We start from the raw sequence: 22148 nt of genomic DNA on the forward strand, positions 1-22148 counted from the left end.
GAAGTTTTCTGCCCTACACAAACAGAATTACAGAAGAGATGACAGCCCTACTTTACACAGCAATGGAACCATACTCGGAAATGCCACACTGAACAGCACATTTTCAAAGAGCATGGATAATTTGGGAAACCAATGGGATAAACGGGAACAACCAAGAGAGTAAAAGGACTTCAAGCCATATCCTATGGAGAAGAGCTCAAAGAATGATGAATAAACAGAATGGTAAATAAAAAACACAATATGCTGCCTTCAGATATTAAGAAAATTACCTTGTAAAAGGGTTAGACATTTTTAATAGAACCAGAAGTAAAAAAAACCACCAATGAGCAGCAGCTTAAAAAACATTTTTATTCCATATAAGGAAGCACCAAGAACCAAATTATTCCAAAACGCAATGGGCTATCTTGAAAAGGAGTGAATGTCCATCACTGAAAATGTTCCATCACAGGCAATAACCACTTACTGGAGATATCCTATAAGCAACCACATGAGTATAGCTCAGGTAACTGCTGTTAAATATCTAATGACCTACTTAATTGGTAATGGGAGTATAATTTGGTACAACCTCTATGAGGCTGGAAATTCGGCAATAGCTCTAAAAACTATAAATGCATACACTTTGATCCTGCAATTCTTTCAGAGAATTCCATCCATAAATTTTCACAGATAAAATGCCACTACAGGATTATTTGAAATAGTATAGCAAAAAAGCAGACGTAACCTAATGTCTTGATTTTAGGTCACTGGTTTAAAAAAAAAAACCCAAAACTATCAATCGTATATCCATAGAATGGAATAATACATAACCATCAAAACAACTGAGGATGCTCTATTTATGCCATGCTTTCTGTATTGATACGGAAACATCACCAGATATATTTCATGGAAATAAAGCAAAATAAATAGAATTTACAGAATGTTTTCTATCTGTATTTTTAAAAGGGGAGTGGGAGTGTGCATGTCTATGTATTTGCTTGTGTATATGCATAAAACCATTCTTGAAGAACTCACAACTAAAAACATTAGTTCCTTCAGGGAAGAGAAGTGAATGACTAAGGAACAGAGATAGGAAGGAATTTTCACAGTAACTCTTACCCATATTTCCTAAATATGATGCCAAACTTTGTCGATAGCTGTTAAAGAGCACAAAAATCATAAACCTGGGTTCTTTTACAAAATTATTCAAGTTATCATATGTGATCAATTAACTTATGAATCCCTTCAGTCACATCATCTCGTCAAAATTTCCTCATCTTTTTTTTTTCTCATCTTAATAAAAAGTTTCAAGGGAGACTTTGTTTAATGCCTAGCAGAAATGCAGATATACTTACTAGAACCACAGCTCTCCCCTGATAAAGAGTCTGAAAACTCTATCATTAAAGAAGTTAGCCAGGCATGATTTCATAAGATCTCCTATACCAGTCCATACTTCCCTTATATGCTTATAATCATTTGATAATTAAGCTTTACAACCAATGAAAAAGTAAAATCCAAGCACCTAAGAGGCTTCCATTATAGATCCATTCAATGGAAATACACAGTAGTTAGAAAGAGACCGATGTAAATGTCTATGTGCTGAAATGAACAATGGAAAAAGAGTGAAAAAAGCAAGGTATTCAATGGTAGACAAAGCACATCTCCACTGAGGCAAAACAGTTTTTAAAAGTAGAGAAAGGGTGTATTACATGATTACCTATGCCAAAAAAATTCTGAATACCCAAGAAACTGGTATCAGCGGTTGTCTTCTAGGAAAGGAGACTTGAGCGAATGCATTGAGAGAGAATTAGTTCCTACTACTTGAAAAGGTCAAAGTTTAAAATAGTTGACAATGTGTTAACTGAAAAAATATATATTAAAAAAACTTCAATAGATTTTAGTTTCCATTAAAAATAAGAAAACTGTCAGCTACTTAAGAATCTATTAAATATTAACACTTTGTAAGCGGGCATTTTCCCACCAAATCGCGTCGTAACTCGGGGCTTTTTTGACATTTTCTCGACAAAATTAGACTTTCCGTAAAATATTCATATCTTTCGATCTATTTGATATTTTTCTATGAAACTTTCAGTGTTTTAGTTTAAAAAGAGGTCTCTATTTATTTACTTTGCAAAATATGTGCTATCTTCTATTTTTTATGTACACAAAATTACTACATTCTAGGTAAACAGAAAAAACACTCTTTCACAATCAAAATAATTTTATGTATACAAAATTACAATATTTTTTCGAAATTTTCAACAGATCTTATAAAAAAAACTATAACCTAATAGTGCTTCACTGTGTGGTAGCGTTCAAACACTTTCCTTTGTGCAGGGGTACATTACAAAACTTGCACATGTACCGCGTTTCACTGCAGTACACTTTCGCTTTGGCAGGAATAATTAGATAAATTGTCAACAAACAATTCATCGTCACTCTCGTATGTATCTTGATTCATGTCCAGGGATAATAAAATTATCACTTTCAAAAATAATATTTATCAGAAAAGAAACTAGAGGCAGTTCAAAAAAACCTATGATTTTGCACCAATCACAACAGTAGTTAGGTATTTTGTACGAAATTTCAGTAATTTAAAACAAAAAATATTTTATAAAAGCAGAATGAACTCAGAAACACGAAAGTAAGACGTCGTCCAAACGAAAGCAGTATAATGGAGTCACTGGAGACACGAACAAAAATGCACAAACTAAATCCTTTGTTGGAATCAGTCTTTTTTTTGTAAATATTACCGCTATTTATTTTTATGGCTGTTGTTTTTGTTCGGTCCCAAATTTATTGTATCGGCAGGCAGACGCATAGGGTACCGCTGACAATAGATAATGCGTAGTCCGTCACCCATTTGGCGCCCTTGTTTACAAGTTTCCCACGCCCCACCACTTAGCGGAACAAAACGAGTTAACTTGTCTCCTGCGCTTTGGTATAAAAAGCGATATGACGAGTTTACTCGTTTCCCACAAAAAATGTGTTAATCATAACCTTTTAGTGCTTATATAAATTAGCAAACTTCATAAACTTCCCAATTTACACTAATATATTGCTTATGAACCTATATGCTTCTGCTGAGCAAATGTAGCAAATAAAACACTGTGGGCTGATAATCACCAGTGTTTGTTCAAAGACCTGTATCCTATGAACTACAAGGAGAAGCCTCCTCTAAAAGCTTTAAAAAACACTCTACAGGGCCGGCCCGATGGCTCAGGCGGTTAGAGCTCCGTGCTCCTAACGCCGAAGGCTGCCGGTTCGATTCCCACATGGGCCAGTGGGCTCTCAACCACAAGGTTGCCAGTTCAATTCCTGGAGTCCCGCAAGGGATGGTGGGCAGCGCCCCCTGCAACTAAGATTGAACATGGCACCTTGAGCTGAGCTGCCACTGAGTTCCCAGATGGTTCAGTTGGTTGGAGCACGTCCTCTCAACCACAAGGTTGCCGTTTCGACTCCCGCAAGGGATGGTGGGCTGTGTCCCCTGCAACTAGAAAACGGCAACTGGACCTGGAGCTGAGCTGCACCCTCCACAACTAAGACTGACAGGACAACAACTTGAAGCTGAATGGCACCCTCCACAACTAAGATTGAAAGGACAACAACTTGACTTGGAAAAAAGGCCTGGAAGTATACACTGTTCCCCAATAAAGTCCTGTTCCCCTTCCCCCAATAAAATCTTTAAAAAAAAAAAAACTCTACAGGGAACCTTTTTGCTCCCCCTCAAGCAAAACGTCATTCTCTAAAGCTAACAATTTTTATAAACTGGGATTAATGCATTTGGGGCACACTGCTTATTTCTTTTCATTTCAGAATTAATGCAAGCTCAAAGAACAAAACACTGAAACTGTACTCTCATTGTAATATACATATTACAATGTAAAATGATGGTGCTAAACACATTCTTCTATCAAAGTTTACTAAACCATACCCCAAACTTTATTTACTTAGGGTTTTTAGCCAAGTTATATATATCTTTTTGAATCAAGTTTTATTCATATTTGAAATTATTTCCTTACTATAGGTTCCCAGAAATGGCAGAGTAAAAAGATCAAACTCTTCAAACTGGCCTTCCAATAAATCAGAGCAACGTAGACTGACACCAGCAATGCATTGATGTACCTGTTTCACCAGCCTCACCAATATTGTAAATCTTGTTATTTTTCACCAACCAAATTAACTATTTCAACTTTAATTCTACAGGTTCATTCATATTTTCATTATATACCAGGACACACTTCTATGTGAAATACAACAGTTTCAGTGAAATGTCAATTGTACCCAAAAGTGGAAAAGGCTTACCTGAAATGCTATGAGATAGCACAACGCAGCCAGTTCAGAGAGAGCTCGCCATTGCACATCACTATACTGACCCATCTTCAAAAGCAGAGAACCAGCATGCATGTAGAAATGTCCTCTTATTTCTAAGAAAGTAGCTGAGAGTTCATCATTTCCACCCACACAAGATTTCACAGACTGAAGAGTACTATCAAAACTGCAATATTAAAATATTAAACAAGTATTAAATGTTACATTGTGAATAATTTTAACTCAAAATACAAGGAATTTATTTCAAGCTTCATATTCCACATTCGAACGTCTAATAATCCATATTCTTCTCTATTTTATAAATTATGAATCATCTAGTACTTATTTTTATTCTACGTACTTCCTATACTTCAAGCTTAACCTCTAAAATGATGTCTTAATCCAAAACAGTTAGTTCTAGCCCTCCAATCATAGAAAATATAAAAATCAAACAATCGGATTACTGGTTATGATGTATGTTTCATATTATACCAGAATAAAGGTGGGAAACTAAAATATTTTCTAGTTTCTTCTTAGTAATATGGCTCATTATTTAATTCAAAGTTGCACTTCTCAAATTCGACATGCCTTGTTCAAACTGTAAGTAAATAATTTATAAGCTATTTGGGTTGTCAATACCATAATTGCTCTTCTTACTATACAGATAACTACAAGGAAAAATAAATTGTACTTCTCACTATTATATGTAATCTATGTACTAATTACTAGTGCTTCTAAAACCCAATGGTCTTCAGAATCTTCACTTTGTATGAAGAGCAAATGGACACACTTCATACAAATATAAAAAGTGATTTTAAAGTAGATTATAATAAGAAATCTAAGTAGCAGCTATTTCTTCCAGTGAGTGAGTTCCAGAGACCCCTACAGGTTCTCAAGACACATTCAGGAGACCCATGAAGTTAAAATTGTTTTTATAGTATTACTAAAGAATTACGTAATTTTCACCCTCATTTTCTCACATAACCAAAAATTTTTGAGTATATAAGCCACACAAAAGAAAACATCCTAAATATTTTCTAAAATAATCTAAAAGTTCAAGTTAGTTTTTTGGACACTATCCTTACCCTTCCATCTTAGGACACTAAGTACTTCTTCAAGAAAACTACTTACTCCCCACTACACCTCAGTGGAAAGAATTTTCCCCATATGCCAGGTGGGGACCAAGAATTACTTTTCAAATAAATCAACAGTCTACACCAGGGATCAGCAAACTTTTTCTATAAAGGGCCACATACTAATTTGGCTTTGTAGGCATAAAATCTCTGCCACAACCACTCAACTCCACCCTTTTAGTGTAATAGTATCCATATATAATAACAAAGAAGTATGGCTATGTTCCAATGAAACTTTTAATTACAAAATCAGGCAGTAAACCATATTTGGCCAGCAAACTCTAGTCAATCCCTGCTCTAAACTAACATCGTTATGTAAATCCAAGTGACGTTTTTGTTTAATGGCATTTATTTTAATAAGAGAGATAATGGTCCTCAAAAATCAAAATTTAGGAAACCAGAAAAATGACACATTGTACATTAGTTAATGTAATGTATGTAAGCTAAAACACTGTTTTCTGAAATACTAGTGATGCCAATTGCTTATACTAGAACATTTGAAAATGAAGTTTAGTCTCTGATTTTCACTCAAGATTATATCATTTTTTGAAATAAAATCTGGACTAGTAGTAGAGCATTCATTTTCAGGCTTGATTACTAAGCATGTCAAGCTGGAAATTAACTATAAGAATAATTTAATCGAGCCTGAACAATTACATAACTCTAAAAATCAAAGTCACACAAAACCAATTATAACATCCCCACAAAAGAAGTAAGATTCCTTCCAAGTAGTTCATCGTGTTAACTATTACCATGGGTATATCACAGAAAAAAATAATACAATAAAGATGTTTAGGATAATAAACTGAATTACTACCAAACAAAATCTGTAATTTACACTGAAGTACTCTCCTTAAGTCAACATACCTTTCCAATAATTCTCTGCTTTCTTGCACATCTCTAGTAGAGAGCGTAAGAAACATAAGGTTAGCATAGGCCAGCAGTAAGTCGTTATTGGTTGTTTGCCAGTTACAATTATCAGACTCCAAACACTGTAAAGACTCCAGGTATTCCTGTTTTGTAGAAAGAACACTGTTACAAAACTTACCAGGTATTGCAAATTGATTAGTTTATGATTACAAATTCCTCTACCCTTTCCTATATTGTAAAACCCTATTTTTACATCAGTCTATAAAAACACCAAATACACACACACACACACACACACACACACACACACACGTCATGTTTCTCTCTCCAATCTACCCATTACAAATTGAAATCATCCTAGTAAAAATTTCATTTCACAGTTGCTGTACATAAATGAACAAAATTTAAGTCTGGGGGGGGGGGGCAGTGCTTAAATACAAAGGAATGTATGGTAATTGTCTATATAAAAGTGTAGAGACCCAACAGTTCTCACCTACCTTAAGTGTCTGCACAACACATGAATTCCATTCTAAATTTGAACGCAAAGCTATGTTTCTCTCTGCTTCATGGCAGTGGGCCACAGCATCCTTCAATCTTTTATTTGAGCGATACAGCTCTACTAGTCGAATGTTCACATAGACATCATCAGGTCTTGCGTGAAGTTCTGACTGAATCAAGTCAAAAAGTTTATTCCATCCATCTTCACCTTTACAATCTAAAAGCTGTTCCTATTAAAAAAAAAATCATTAATTTAGTAAAACACCTGTGCAATTTTAAACACATCACTGTTCCTATGAGCACCATTCCACTGTCTTGCTTCAGTAAATTACCACCAGAAATACTACCCCACATACTTCATCAGCCCCTTCAGAGAGCTGAAGCTAAATCCCAAGAAATGCATGTGGAGAGAAACATCTGAGATGATACAGCAGCAGTGGTTGCCCACATCACCTCAGAGACTGACTGCCGGGGCTACTGCCCCACATCCCTATGCCCTCTAGTCAGCAGCAAACGCCTAGGGAGGCCTCACACCGTCTATCACAGGGTCCTGATCCTCAGACTTCTCTGGATCTCCCGAGCTCTGACTCAATTCCCAACCCACTACGCTCCACACGGGAACTCCTACTGTTCCGCTAGCTTCTCAGTGTCTTCACCCTCTGGCCTTAATTGAATGAAATGTAACTTGAGACCGTCCCCATCACTTCTCTGCCACGGTAACTTTTTCTCTGCTAGCCTACATACAAGTAGAGGAAGTGGGGTTTGTGACCTCCTGGCTCCCAATGTCACCTCCAAACCTTATCTCCCCGCCACACCTGTTTATAATCCTGTTCTCTATAAAACATGCTATCCAGCTACTCCATCCATTCCTCCTCATTAGCAACTGAAACAGAACACTTCCTTCATCCTTAACTGTCCCTGGTATTACCAATTGAAAGATCTAAGATCTACAATAGCCTGGCTACTCAGTTCTTTAACTATCTCATCTCTGTTGGCGCCGTTCTCCAGTCCAGCCTCAGCCATCCAGTGGCACTGACAAAGGCCTTCCAAATGGGTTTTGATCAGACCACCACACCCTTCTTATTTTTCTACCTCAGTGCCGGCTCACATGCCCTCACTGCTACATATACTTGCATCTACTGCATGAAAAGCTCCATTCAATACGCTGTCATCATCAAGTTTTAATTTTCCATAAACCTCTTTCTCTCCCCTCCCCACCCCATCAAGCTAAAATGCCATAATCCCTAATATCCATAATTATTACTTGCTTACACATCCCGTCAATTAATTCCAATTATCTTTCCTTGTAAGAACCCTACCATCTGTTTTCTCTGTACCTTTACAATAACAGTTGTACAACTAGGGGTAGGGCATTTGGAACTCTGGGATATCACAAGCAAGGTAACAGATTCACTTTCATAATCTCAAACTTCCAAACTGGTAATGTCTAGAAGAAAATCCTACTTTGTCTCTAATAGTCTCACTTTCTATTCCCTGCAAAGGTCACTTCATACTCGTCCTCTTTCCTCAAATTTCCCACACTTTCAACTTATGATCACAATTCATCCTTCACTGAGAAAACTGAAGCCATCGTATGTACACTGCACCTTATCTACGTATACTCATCTTCGCCCTGGCTCCCTTCATCTAGCGAAGACCGAGCTCTCCACTAGAACTGTTTCTATTACTCTCTCTCCTTTACCAACCGTTGTCCTTCTTCTGGATCATTTTCATAAACTACATTTGGCCTTTCTATATCTGCAAAAAACCCTAGACTTCGACTATCATATTTTCCAGTGTATAATGCACACTTTTGTGCCCAAATTTGTGAGGGAAAAATAAGGATGTGCATTACACGTGGATAGTACCTATTGCGTATCTATGTAAATGTTTTTAATTTTTATTTATGTTTATGAGCTAAAAGTGTAACTCTAGAAATCAATAAAGATATCCGTATGCAAAATAATACCCTGGAATACGATAATCGGTTTTGTTGAACCTACGACAAACTTGCAACAAGAGTTCTTGGCCTTCTATGATGCGTAAATATCGTAAATGTGTTACCAGTACATAAAATGTCTTGTAGTATAGTATGTTAAAAAGTAAATGCTACAAATCCTTATAATACAAAAAACAAGTACCAGAAGGTAAACAAATAAAAATTTGAATTAAAAAATTAAAACGAAATATTTTTTCCCTGAAAGTTTGGGCCAAGAACGTGGGTGCACATTATACATGGGAGCGCATTATACACGGCAAAATACAGTATATGTTTAAAAAGAAATAAGTAAAAGATCGACACGATTATGAATACTTTTCTATTCTCATACTCAAGATCTCATACCAACAATATTTTCATTCACTAAATAAACACCAAAAAACTACTTACCGCAAGCCTTAAATTTTAAGAAACAGAATTACTTTGCACATAAAAAAGCCTTAGCTTTGACAACAGTGTCTTTAAAGAGGTATTAAAGAAAATCAAGATGCTTCAGAAGTATCTCTCTACCTTTTGTTACACTGCAAGAAAGATAATCCCCTACCATTATACATGCTCCTTGATATCACTGTCACCAAATGGGCTGGAGTATCATAACCAAGAAGGGAATTTTGTTTGATGAATAACACAAAGATAATATGGTAAAGAAATCTACACACTTAGATTAATATTTAAAACCTAACTGCTTCTCAAGGGAGAAAAAAACTTAACATTACTAGTATTTATCTCTAGGGGTTTTTTAAATACTTAGATTTTAAAATCTGTGGACAACTCTTTATACCTGATTTGTAATAAAACAAAACTGGAAACAACCAAAATGTCCCTCAAAAGTAAATGGTTAAACTGTAGAACATTCATACCACAAAATACTACTCAGTAATAAGAAGAACAAACTACTGATACACACAACTAGGATGAATCTCAAGGGCATTACGCCGATTGAAAAAAACCAAACTCTCACATACTGTATCATTCCATTTTCAAATTAAATTATAGAGAACAAATTAGTAATTGCCAGAGGTTATGGATGATGGGAAGGAGGAGGTATTAGTATAAAAGGGAGTGGCATTAAGGGAAATCTTTGTGGTGATGAAAAAGGTCTGTTATCTTAACCGCAGTGGTGGTTACTGAAACCAACACATGTAATAAAATAAAAAAGAACTACACACACACATTGTACCAATGTCAAATTCCCAGTTTTAATATTGTACTATAGTTACATAAGATGTAACCACTGGGGAAAACTGGATGAAGTATACACAGGACCTCTGCAAAAATCTTTGCAACTTCCTGTTAAAAATCTGTATTTCAAAATAAAAAGTTTTAAAAATTCTATCAGAAACATGTATAATGGGGGTGGAAACCTGCTAAAAACAACATACACTTAAAATTCCATTTACCTAGCACATTCAGAAAGACTTTGTCCAAAAGAGTTCCTTAGTAAACCAGTATATTTTACTCAGTAAAGAATAATAATCAGAAGCAGTTAATACAGTAGCAACAACTTACCCTCATTTTCAGTAATTACCTGTAACATCCTGGAGAAACTGTCTTTTAACTTTTGCTTGAAAACCTCACTATCCCATAACACAATCCTTTCTATTTTTAGAGACTAGTTCTTAAAAAACTTCGTAACAACCCTAAACTGTCATCCTATGGATAATTTTCACCCAATGAAGCAAAATTTTTTATCAAACAGAGCTCAATTCCAATCTTACCTCCACCATCCAGCTACAAAACTGTAAAATCCTGAAAATATTAATCATTCAATAAGAATACATGAGATATCATTTGTAAAGGATAATAGTGCCTAAAAAGACAGCATATGCTCAGAAAGGTGTTGTAAAAAAAAATTTTGTTTTGCCATTTTTATGGATATAATTGATAGTTTTATGTGCACAACATAATGTGATATATGTATATATTGCAAAATGATTTCCACAATAAGTTTAGTTAACAACCACAGTTGTCACCTCACAGTTACAAATTATTTGTTCTTATGATGAGAACTTTTAACATCTACTCTCTCAGCAACTTTCAAATATACATGACAGTACTATTACCAATAGTCACCATGCTATACATTACATCCCCAGAACTTATTTATCTCATAACTGGAAGTTTATACCTTTTGACCACCTTTACCCATTACCCACCAACTCCCCACCTGCACACATACTGGTTTAATAAGTGTGCTACTGAAAAGTCATTTAAATTCCAAGTATTAGAAATGGTTGTCTTAAGTTTTCCCCAACTGCTTTTATTAAACATCTTGTTCGGTTTCTTACCTTTAGTCTATAAACTGCAGGACTTCCTGGGAAAAGCTTTGCTGCTCTTTCAACCCAACATTTTGCTCTTCCATCAGTAACATCATTTTTACAAAGCAATTCTGCAATCTTCAACACAAGATCTTTTTGTGTTGGGTTTAAATCCACTGAACGCTGATATCAGAAAAGAAATAATACATTAGTAGGATTCCTAAAGTACTTATAAATAAAAGTTAAAAACTCTATTCCTAACTGACATGTTATTTCAGAGTTGTTAAAATTAAACTTAAAATGTCTTGGAATACTTTTGAAGACAAATTAAATAAAAATTGTGTTTTTATTAGGTAAATGCCAGAAAGGAAGGAAGGAAAGAAGAAAAAAAGGAAAGTAGGAAAGGGGATGGGGGGAGGGAGGGGCAGACAGAGAGAGAGAAAACCACACACATAAGAACAGCATTTCTGACCATGTTAGAATTAAAATTTATAGGTGTCAGTCTTCTTTTACACGTGCTAACCTCTTAATGATAAACTATAGCGTACTTTGGGCCAAAAATTTAAAATCAGTTCCAAGCTGAGTCACTTAATACTAGTACTGATATCAATGCTTGTTTTCATGACGTCCACTAAATATATTTCAATTATTTATTATATAAATTACTGTGACCATCATGTTGGGCTATGCAAAGCCTAAATTTTAGTCTCATATACTTTACCTTGTAACATTCAACAGCTTTGTCTATGTTTTCCTCCGCTTCATAAAGAAGACCGAGAAACCTGTGAGCTTTGGGATCCCTTTCTTGCACATTAATATATGTAGATATGTATCTGTTTTAAAAAAATAATATAAAAATAAGTAATCTTTAAATAATCACATGTAGAATTATATTTAAACACTAACTTAAGAGTACACCTTATAACCAAAGCAACCACTAATTTATACCGTTATGCTAATTATTGACTACCGCAATTTAAACTAGAACATGTGGTAATGCACAAGTATCCATAGAAACAAACAGATAATATTCAAACACAAACACAAAGTTGACCATTAAATGCTATAGTTACCAAAACGTTTTTTCCAGTGCTACCCACACATAAGAAATGAACACATAATTGCTTTTTCTTCCTGATTCATTTTGGTAAAGCATTGAAGAGTTTGCACAGAAATTAGAAAGTGATTGTAGCAAACATCTTTAAGTTATCATAACGCAAAATACTAAAGAGCAACAATTTCCCAAACAGCTAAAGAACGTATTTACCTTTTAAACAAGAAAATAATGTCTGACAGTACTATATCCAGCTAAAACACAGCAGAGAAAAAATTACTAAATATACTACCAAATGCAGGTAATTTTCATTTCTTACATCAAGTAACAACTAAAAATAAGTATCTTCCAGGCTCAGTGAGTGTTATAATTAGACCATAGAACAACACTGCAGGAACAAGTGTCACGTGAATAAAGAACAAGCGTTAACAGAAAGGTGCTATCACTTTGCTTATTGGCCTCTCCAACTCCTTTAATAACTTTCCTCCCTCCTAATTTCCTGCTTTAAGCTACTCCGAATCAGAAAACCAGATCACCAATCTTCTTGGTCCTATGAGTGAGATAATGCCTCAAAGTGTCACCCATTGAGTCAATTAAAGTTCTTTTATCCAAACTATTCTCCTACCCAGGAATCACAGTTTAATTTTGTATTCATTGCTGTTTTCCAGCTGATTCATGTACCAGATATCTAACAAGGAAGAAATTAAGGTGTGAGCATGTTTGCCTTTTATTCTAACTAACCTAGGACAATCTTTAGAAAAAGTGTTTTAAGCCAAATAATCTGTTGCCTTAGGCAGGCATGCAGGAAATATTCTAGGCTCAATCTCCATGGAATCTAGACTAGTCCTAAACATCAGTCTTGCTGAGGAATCCCTTATTTCCAGGACATACTTAGGAAGAACTGCCAAAAAAATAATTACTTGAACATATTTCAAAGAAGAACACGAGGTAAAGGCACTAATTTTAGAAATTCAAAGCATGTTTACAGTTTGGTACTTACTTTTTAGCAAGATCATATTCTTTAGCTTCATAGTAGAGCTTCGCAAAATAGAATCCTTTCATTGACTTCTGAAAAACATTAAAAGTTCTTATTTTGTAAAATTTTTGCAACTAAAAATCTGTCCTAATGAGGTTAATATTAATATACTTCATTTTTGTTCACTTAAAAGGTAAAAGAAATTGCCTATAGAAAATGCTTCTATGTTCTAAAAGCCATGATCTCATGTCTTATAATTCTCATCATAAAACAAAACATAAATTTAAGAACCGCAGATAAGACATCAGAAATTAGTAATTTTTATCAGTGTGGTGCCACTCTCACTTTACAGATAAGAGACAGAAACCCGCTTTTCTAGGGGAGAAGTATACCAGAAACCACTCTTCTATCACGTGAAAGCCTTTATGGGGAAGAATAAGCAAGTACTTCAGACCTATTAAGACACCGAGGATTCCCTCATCCAGGTACTAGTATTCTCTCTTCAGATAAATGTTTTATATTCAAGGAATTAAAAAGGCAGCAATAAAAATTGAATTCTCCCAGTACTAAACCAAGTCCACACCCTGGTTCTTTTATTTCCATAAGCTCCAAAGTCCAGAATGCTGGGACACAATCAGATGACGTTATATCCATATGATAAGAGTACACACCCATCAAACATCTTATTTTTGAAAACTACACAAGGAGAAAAAGAAAATCAACATACTGTGAAAAAAAGTCTACAAAGCAGTATATTTTTATTTCTTTATTTTATTCCTAAAAAAAAAAAAAAAAAAAGCATATTCAGGATTTGTTCGTTGTGCCTACTATTCACCAGGCACTGTCTGGGCACTGGGGAATCAGCTGTAAACCAAAAGTCTCTCTCTTCATGAAGCCTGCATTTTAGGAGAGGTGACTAGCAAATAGTGTGGGAGCAAGACGGAGCCCTACTTTACAGTACTCCAGTAAGTACTTGCAGGAAGTCACATTTTAACCCAGCTAAAGTCAGTACACATCTCGCAAATCACGGATACCCTACCACTGCGCCTGTTTAGTTGGCAGTGTTTCTTCCTTCTTAGTTTAGAATGGTGGTGGGAAACAATGGCATTATAAATTCTGTAAGACAGAGGGCTGGCAGGAAAGGTCTCATTAAGGGGTATTTGATCAGAAACCTGAATAAAGTGCTTACCGTGGGCAGAAGAGGCAGCAGACGATTTACAATAATTTAATCCCCATTGTTTATTATGTGTTTCAATTTTTCCTTCTTATGAAACCTGCCCAAAATACTCTTAAATCACATATATCTTGAAAGTTTTTTCATGACTTCAAAGATACAGTGCTCTTTAGTTTGACTTCTGCTTTAGTGGCCATTCCTTCCCCAGCTCCTTCACAGGCCCTCACACTGATTTCCCCAGGAGTTGGTCCTAAATCCTCTGTGACATACACTGAATCTCACCTTTACCACCAATGGTGTGTTGACTCACTAAACTTATGTGCAAAATATCAACATGAGCTGTCAGGTCTACCTTCTATGTTGTCTCCATCCATTTTTCTACAACTGTATTGCTACATCCAAGCCTGCTATGATCTGTCTCTGGGACTATGGAAAAGACTAATTCCTTCCTCTTTCCCCTCTGCATACTTTTCCTCCCAACTCATTCATCTGCCAAAGTGGTATCATTTAAAACATAAGACAAACCACATTATAACTTTGCTTAAAATTAAAATCCTTCCATAGCTTCCATTACAATTTGAAAATACCCAAATCCCTCATCAACGACTGACATGGCATGGCACCTGCCTAGTTCTCATCTGGTCCAAGCACACTACAGTTAAGGCAGTGACGAAAACCAGACTGTGTCTCCAAATGCGGCAGCCCTGAGGAGTCTGGCTGATTTAACTCTTTTGCTGCGATGTTCGGATGTCTTCCTGTGGCCTACACTATCAACAACAAACATGTTTTGTGTGCCGTATTGGGTAACATTTTGTAATAAAGTTTTTGTCATCAATGCCATTAGATTCTAATTTATCTATAATTGATGCCACTTCGTATGTTTTGAGTATTTTTTGCTAAAACTCAACGGTAAATTTATTAGCATATAACAAAGCTTTAAAATAAAAATGTCATTTATATACAAAGCAGCTCAATGTTATTAAATGCACGATAAAAAGACTAGTGACTGCCAGGGACTGGGGCGAGGGAGGGATGAATAGGCAGAGCACAGAGGATTTTTAGGGGAATTGCACAACACCAAGTGTGAACCCTAAGGTAAATATGCACTTTGGGTAACGATGATGCATCTGTGTAGGTTCATCAATTGTAACAAGCGCATCACTCTGTGGGGGGTGTAGGTAAAGGGAGAGGCCACATGTGTGGAGGCAGAGAGTATGTGGAGATCTCTGTGAACCTAAAATTGCTCTAAAAGAGTCTAACAAAAATTTTTTTAACTGTAACTTTCAACTAAGTACCCTCAGCAAAATGAATTCTACAGTATATTAGAAGTATTATACACCATGACCAACCGGGATTTATCCCAGGGATGCAACAACAATTCAATATAAAAAAGTGAAATCAAGTAACACATCACATAATAGAACAAAGGGGGGAAAAACACATAATCATCTCAATTGCCGCCAAAAGAAAAAAAGCATTTGACAAAATCCAATATTCATTCATAAAAACTCAGAAAACTAAGAATACAAGGAATCTCCCAGAAAAGAACTGAAAACAATGTCTCAAACATGTATTTGTATACACATGGTCACAGCAGCACTACTTACGAGACAAATGTCCTTAAACAGATGAACGGATAAGCAAAATGTGGTATATACACAATGGATTATTATTCAGCCTGTTTTATAACAGATGATGCATAGTTACTTTGCCATATAAGTGGCTTCATTGAATTTCTTTAGTCTGACATTGAAAGCACTGGACAGAAATCACGTCACATTAATACCTACCATTGGCCTTCGTTTAAAGTCAGATTCTCAGGGCCACCCACTGGAGACACATTGTTTAAAACTCTTTCATTGCATTAATTGATTTGAACGGTTTTTTTCCCAAAATGTGTCAAAAATCCACAAAATTTTAATAACTTTGAAATAGCATATCATTTAGGAATAGAGTTTTTAACTTTTATTTATAAGTGTATGTACTTTAGAAATCCTACTAATGTATTATTTCTTTTCTGGTATCAGCGTGCAGTGGATTTAAACTTAACATAAAAAGATCTTGTGTTGAAGATTGCAGAATTGCATCAGTAAGGAATAACCTTCTAAGACAGGAAGCACTAGGCTCAGATGGGTTCACTGGTGAATTCTACCAAACATTTAAGGAAGAAATTATACCAATTCTCCACAATCTTTCAGAGGATAAAAACAAAGGGAATACCTCCTAATTCCTTCTATGAGGCCATCATTACGTTAATACCAAAACCAGACCAAAACATTGTACGAAAAGGAACTACAGACCAACATCGCTCAAACACAGATGCAAAAATCCTCAACAAAATATTAGCAAACTGAATCCAACAATGTATAAAAAGAATCACATACCATGAACAAGTGGGATTTACCCCAGGTATGCAAGGCTGGTTCAGCATTCAAAAATCAATTACCGTAATCCATCACATCAGCAAGCTAAGGGGGGGGGGGGGGGGAATGACGTGATCATATCAATACATGGAGAAAAGAATTTGACAAAATTCAACAACCATTCAGGATAAAGACTCTCAGTAAACTAGGAATAGAAGGAAATGTCAACTTGATGAAGAATATTTACAAAAAGACCTACAGCTAACATCGTACTTAATGATAAGGAACTCAAAACAGTTTTCTCGCTCAGAACCAGGCAAGAATGTCCCCTCTCACCACTCCTTTACGTCATCATACAGGAAAAAGAAACTGAACGTATACAGATTGGGAAGGAGGAAATGAAACTGCCTTTCTTTGCAGATAACCTCTACAAATCTGAAAGAACTGGCTAAAAGAGTCCTGGAACTCAGCAATTATAGCCAGTTTGCAGGATGCAAGGTTAATATTTTAAAAATCAATCACTTTCCTATGTATCAGGAACAAACAAGTGGTATTTAAAATTAAAAACACAACACCATTTACATTAGTCCCCCCAAAATGAAATAGCTATAAATCTAACAAAATATGTACAAGATCTATGTGAGGAAAACTACAAAACTCTGATGAACGAAATCAAAGAACATAATAAATGGAAAGATTGTCTAGGTTCACAGGAAGATGACATATTGATAAGATATCAGTTTTTCCCAACTTCATCTATAGATTCGATGCAATCCCAACCAAAATCCCAGCAAGTTATTTTTGTGGAGATCAACAATCTGATTCTAAAGCTCATATAAAGAGGCAAAAAACCCCGAATAGCCAACACAATATTGAAGAACAACAAAGGTGGAGGACCGGCACTGCCTGACTTCAATACTTATTATAAAGCTACAGTCATCAAGGCAATGTGATATTAGCAAAAGTATAAATAGTAAAATGGGACAGAATAGAGCACCCAGAAATAGAACCACAGAAATACAGTCAAGTGATCTTTAACAAAGGAGCAAAGACAATATAATAGAGAAAAGACAGTCTTTCAACAAAGGGTGTTGGAACAATTGGATATCCACATGCAAAAAGAAAAAAAATGAAGCTGGACAGACCTTATAGCCTTCTAATTGTACGTCATTAAAATTAAAAATTCTGTTTTGCAAAAGACATTGTCAAGAGAATGGAGACAAGCCACACACTAGAAGAAAGTATTTGCAAAAGGCACATCAGAGAAAGGCCTGTTATCCAAAATAGACAACTTTTAAAATCAACAATAACAAACCAATTAAAAAAATAAATCGGGCCGGCCCGGTGGCTCAGGCGGTTGGAGCTCCGTGCTCCTAACTCCGGAGGCTGCCAGTTCGATTCCCACATGGGTCAGTGGGCTCTCAACCACAAGGTTGCTGGTTCAACTCAAGTCCCGCAAGGGATGGTGGGCAGCGCCCCCTGCAACTAAGATTGAACACAGCACCTTGAGCTGAGCTGCCGCTGAGCTCCCAGATGGCTCAGTTGGTTGGAGCGCGTTCTCTCAACCACAAGGTTGCCGGTTCGACTCCCACAAGGGATGGTGGGCTGTGCCCCCTGCAACTAACAACGGCAACTGGACCTGGAGCTGAGCTGCGCCCTCCACAACTAAGACTGAAAGGACAACAACTTGAAGCTGAATGGCACCCTCCACAACTAAGATTGAAAGGACAACAACTTGACTTGGAAAAAAGGCCTGGAAGTACACACTGTTCCCCAATAAAGTCCTGTTCCCCTTCACCAATAAAATATTTAAAAAAAGAAAAAAGAAATGTCCCAGAACTGAAGGAAATTAGTCAGTATTTTTTTGTGAATTGAAAGGAATCTTCCAGAAAACCTATAAGCTAGCAAGATCAAGAATCACATCAGATTTCTAATAATAGTACAAATGATCAGAAAATTAAGCAATGCTCTCAAAATTGAGGAAACAATTATTACAAACCTAGAATTTGTAACCAAACTATCAACTAAATTAGGTAAAGACATTTTTCAGACAATGTTTAAAAAAAAAAATTCCCATTCCTTCTCAAAGCAAACTGGAGGCTGTGCTACACCAAAACAGGGGAAGTAAATCAAGAGGATACTTACAGGAAACCAAAAGTCTAACACAGAAAAGAAGTGAAGGGAATTCTCAAAATGATGCTAATGGGGAAACTCCCAGGAGCACAGCAGTGTAGCAGAAACAGAAACCACCCCAGGCTGAAGGAGTAAGACAAGAGTGCTCCAGAAGCAAGACTCTTCAAAAAAATGTTTTCTTAACCTCAAGTTAATGGATTATGTGACCTGTTTGATCACACTTGAGTTTATATTGAGTTGGGGTAAAGAATTATTAATACATCATAGAAAACTAAACAAACCAAAAAATAATGCAATTATTAACTCCAGGAAAAATAAAACTACACAATAAAGGTAACTCAAATACAAAAATACTTACCTTATCGTAATTATATAAATACTATATATTCATTTAACTAAAAATTACAATAACAGAACTAGAAAAACAAGGGAGGAAATGAAAACATCTGGAGAAACATAGTAGTAAGCCAGTAGAAAGTGTCTAAAATGGGGGCAAATACATTAAGAAATAAAAGTATACGTGTATGTTATTCAGCAGTATGAAGTAGGATATAAACAGTAAAATAAACAAGGAAGAGCTGTCAAATTGCCCCTGAGGGGTCGATATCAGGGATGTGGAATGGGAAGCCAACTAGATAGAAATGTAAGCCAATTAGACAGAAATCTAGAAAAACTAAACAGAAGCCATCTGGAAAAATAAAAATTAAAGAAACACGAGTGACATTTTCAACAAGGGAAAAAGCAGGTGAGAAGGAGTAGTAAAATGGCAAGACAAGAGGAGATGAACAAGTGGGGAAACCAGGGAAAACACGAGTATGGACCCATCACTGCACTCCAGAACTTGGACTTGCTACAAAAGCATGGTCAGTTCACACCTGGCCAGTCTCTGCCAAACTGGGAGTCAAATAAATATTAATCTCTTTCTAGTCTTCACAGAGGCTGTCTCTGCTGCCTCCACCATCTCCCTTCCAAGCTATCCAAAGTACCGTTTTGTCATTTCAGTTGGACCTATATTTACCAAATATCTTGACAAATTCCAAAGTTACTCACTTGCTAATCAATATTCCACTGAAATCCCCAGGTTCTAAAGTAAATGATTATTTATCTTTGAAGAAAAACATCTGATTAAAATAGTACTCTTTAAATGTAAAAGAGAGATGGCTATAATAACCAATCCTTAAACTTTTGCCCCCAACCCTCTTTATTTAATGGAAAAGTTAGGTAGTTCAAAGAACATTCTACCTTCTGTCTAGACCAGTGGTTCTTAACCTTTTGGGGGCCAGAGTCCCCACTAACAATCTCATGAAAGCTCTAAATTTGCCTTAAAAAAAAAAAAAAAGTTCGTATCACTTTCAGGAATAAAGAAACCCTTAATAAGGTTCTGTTTTAGACTCAGGCACCACATTTGTTTTTATGATATGCCAGCAGTTTGAAATTACAATCTGTATGTAGGTACCTAGTCCTCTTCTCTGGAGGTACAGGCTCCATTATTCCTAAAAGAAAGTAAACCAGACCCATTACCAAAATCCTGCTAAGCCACCTATTGACTTTGGACAAGTATCTTTAATCTCTCTGGGTGTCAATATCCACAGGGTTTTGGGAGCACAAAGTAAGATAACATATGCCTAGTATATGATAAAAGATACAGTAACAGTATGTTGTTAATGGTCCTGGAGTTTGGGGAGTTACACACACACACACACACACACACACACACACACAAACACACACACACAAATTATCCCTTATTTTTCTTTTCTTTTTTTTTTTTTCAGTTTGAGTTGACATTCAATATTATATTAGTTTCAAGTGTACAGCATGCTAGTTATGGGTTTTCTGGTTGGTTTTGTTTTGTTTTGTTTCCTCATACATCTTGATTCTCATAGGCCCTTGCCCAAAACAGGTCAGAATGACTGTCTTTTAACATCAACATCTATTTAATGCTTACTATTGCCCTAAATGCTTAATACGGATCATCTTATATACTCCTATCAATACTGTAACTCCATCTTATTGATGAAATTGGTGTAATTTACCTCAAATCCCACAGCTTATAAACGGCAGAGCTGTGATTCAACCACAGGCAAAGTGACTCAGATCCATCCTCAATATCTTTTTCCTCAACCTTTACACCCAATCACTAAAATTCTGTTGAATACAAAATATGTCTAACACCTTATTTATCTTAAAGGAGAAAAAATGCCCTTGGACTATGTGGTTGGAAAGGTTAAAATCTTTAATCCATAGTAACGACGCCCTATAAGAAATTTAGAATTCCCAACATTCCGTTTAGAAAAAAAAAAGGGGGCAAGTTTCCATCCAGTGCTTAAGAGTGAGGGAGTGGAGTGTGAAGAGTAGGAGAGCCCGCCTCAAAACAGGGCAACTTCCTATGTTATTTGCGCGGTCTGTCAGGCAGCTGCAAATGTGGTTGCCCTGCTCCGGGTCCCTGGACGCCTACGATAGGCACCCGTCACAGCAGTAAAAGCCTACCCCGGAGCTGTGTCAGTCCCCGCTGGGTTTCACCAAACTCCAAGCCTGGAAGGTGCCGCCTCCACCGCGGCGACTAACAGTCCAGGACACGGAAAGAACCCAACCGGATATGGCAGCCGGCCAAGCGCCGGGGACCAGGCCGCACCGGCGCGGCCGAGAAACCCCGCGACAGGATGGGCCCTCGGGTGAGGGCAGTCGGGAGCGGGCCAGAGAAAGAAAAGAGGAAGCGCTGGCGCCAACGGCCGCCCGCCGTGGTCTCGCCCTTCCCCCCGTACCCTGTCCCCCTCGAGCTCGCGAGCCCCACTCCGCCCACCGGACCACACAAGCTGGCCAGCGCCTCGCCAAAACATGCCAAGGAGCGGCGGCCGCCGGGAGCCATGACGCCGGCGCCACGCGAGGCCGCGGCCGGGCCTGGGCGGAGGCCACCCGTCCCCCCAGAATCCGCTCACCTCTCGGGGCGACGGAGCGAGGCCCTGCACCGAGGCGATGTAGCGCTCCACCTCGGCCTTGCTGCGCCTCATCGCGCCGCCGACCTGGCCCCCAGGACGCGAGAGGCTGGCGCTAAGGCCCGCAGTAGTAACCGTCTCCGAGAACAAGCGCCTGAAAGCCCGTGACGCAGCGCCGTCACGGGCAGAAGAGCGGACCGCCCGCATGCGTATTGCGTCAGCACTCTGCGCCACGCCGACGGCGGCGCTCCGGCTGCGCCCCGCCCGCGGTTCTGCGCACGGTCCTACGAAGCTCCCGTTATCTTTCCGCTGTCAGAGCGTGGGTAGTGGCCAACGTCGGAAGTGTTCATCGACGCACAGGGAACAAGGACTAGTAACTAGTTCAATGAGATGATGTTTTTTACTTGATGGGTTCTCAAAATTTTGGGTTGTTTGTTCTTAACATTACGCGGTGCTGTGGAAGTAAA

At 37.3% G+C, this 22148-nt stretch overlaps 1 protein-coding gene across 2 annotated transcripts in view; it reads right to left on the minus strand.

Annotated features, from left to right (window-relative positions):
* The window catches only part of LOC109436444 (E3 SUMO-protein ligase RanBP2), a 67191-nt gene extending 45312 nt beyond the window's left edge, over positions 1-21879 (minus strand). The window contains exons 1-7 of one of the 2 annotated variants that reach the window (XM_074332320.1): positions 21685-21879; positions 13100-13167; positions 11767-11878; positions 11076-11228; positions 6788-7018; positions 6288-6433; positions 4282-4474 (exon numbers count right to left, since the gene is read on the minus strand). In XM_074332320.1, coding sequence (XP_074188421.1) covers positions 4282-4474; positions 6288-6433; positions 6788-7018; positions 11076-11228; positions 11767-11878; positions 13100-13167; positions 21685-21756 — 975 coding nt within the window. In that variant the 5' untranslated portion in view covers positions 21757-21879. The remainder of the gene's footprint in view (positions 1-4281; positions 4475-6287; positions 6434-6787; positions 7019-11075; positions 11229-11766; positions 11879-13099; positions 13168-21684) is intronic. The other variant, XM_074332319.1, reaches the window with a different exon arrangement.
* Positions 21880-22148: the final 269 nt, after the last annotated feature.

Source organism: Rhinolophus sinicus, linkage group LG05, assembly GCF_036562045.2.
Source record: "Rhinolophus sinicus isolate RSC01 linkage group LG05, ASM3656204v1, whole genome shotgun sequence".
Classification (NCBI taxonomy): domain Eukaryota; kingdom Metazoa; phylum Chordata; class Mammalia; order Chiroptera; family Rhinolophidae; genus Rhinolophus; species Rhinolophus sinicus.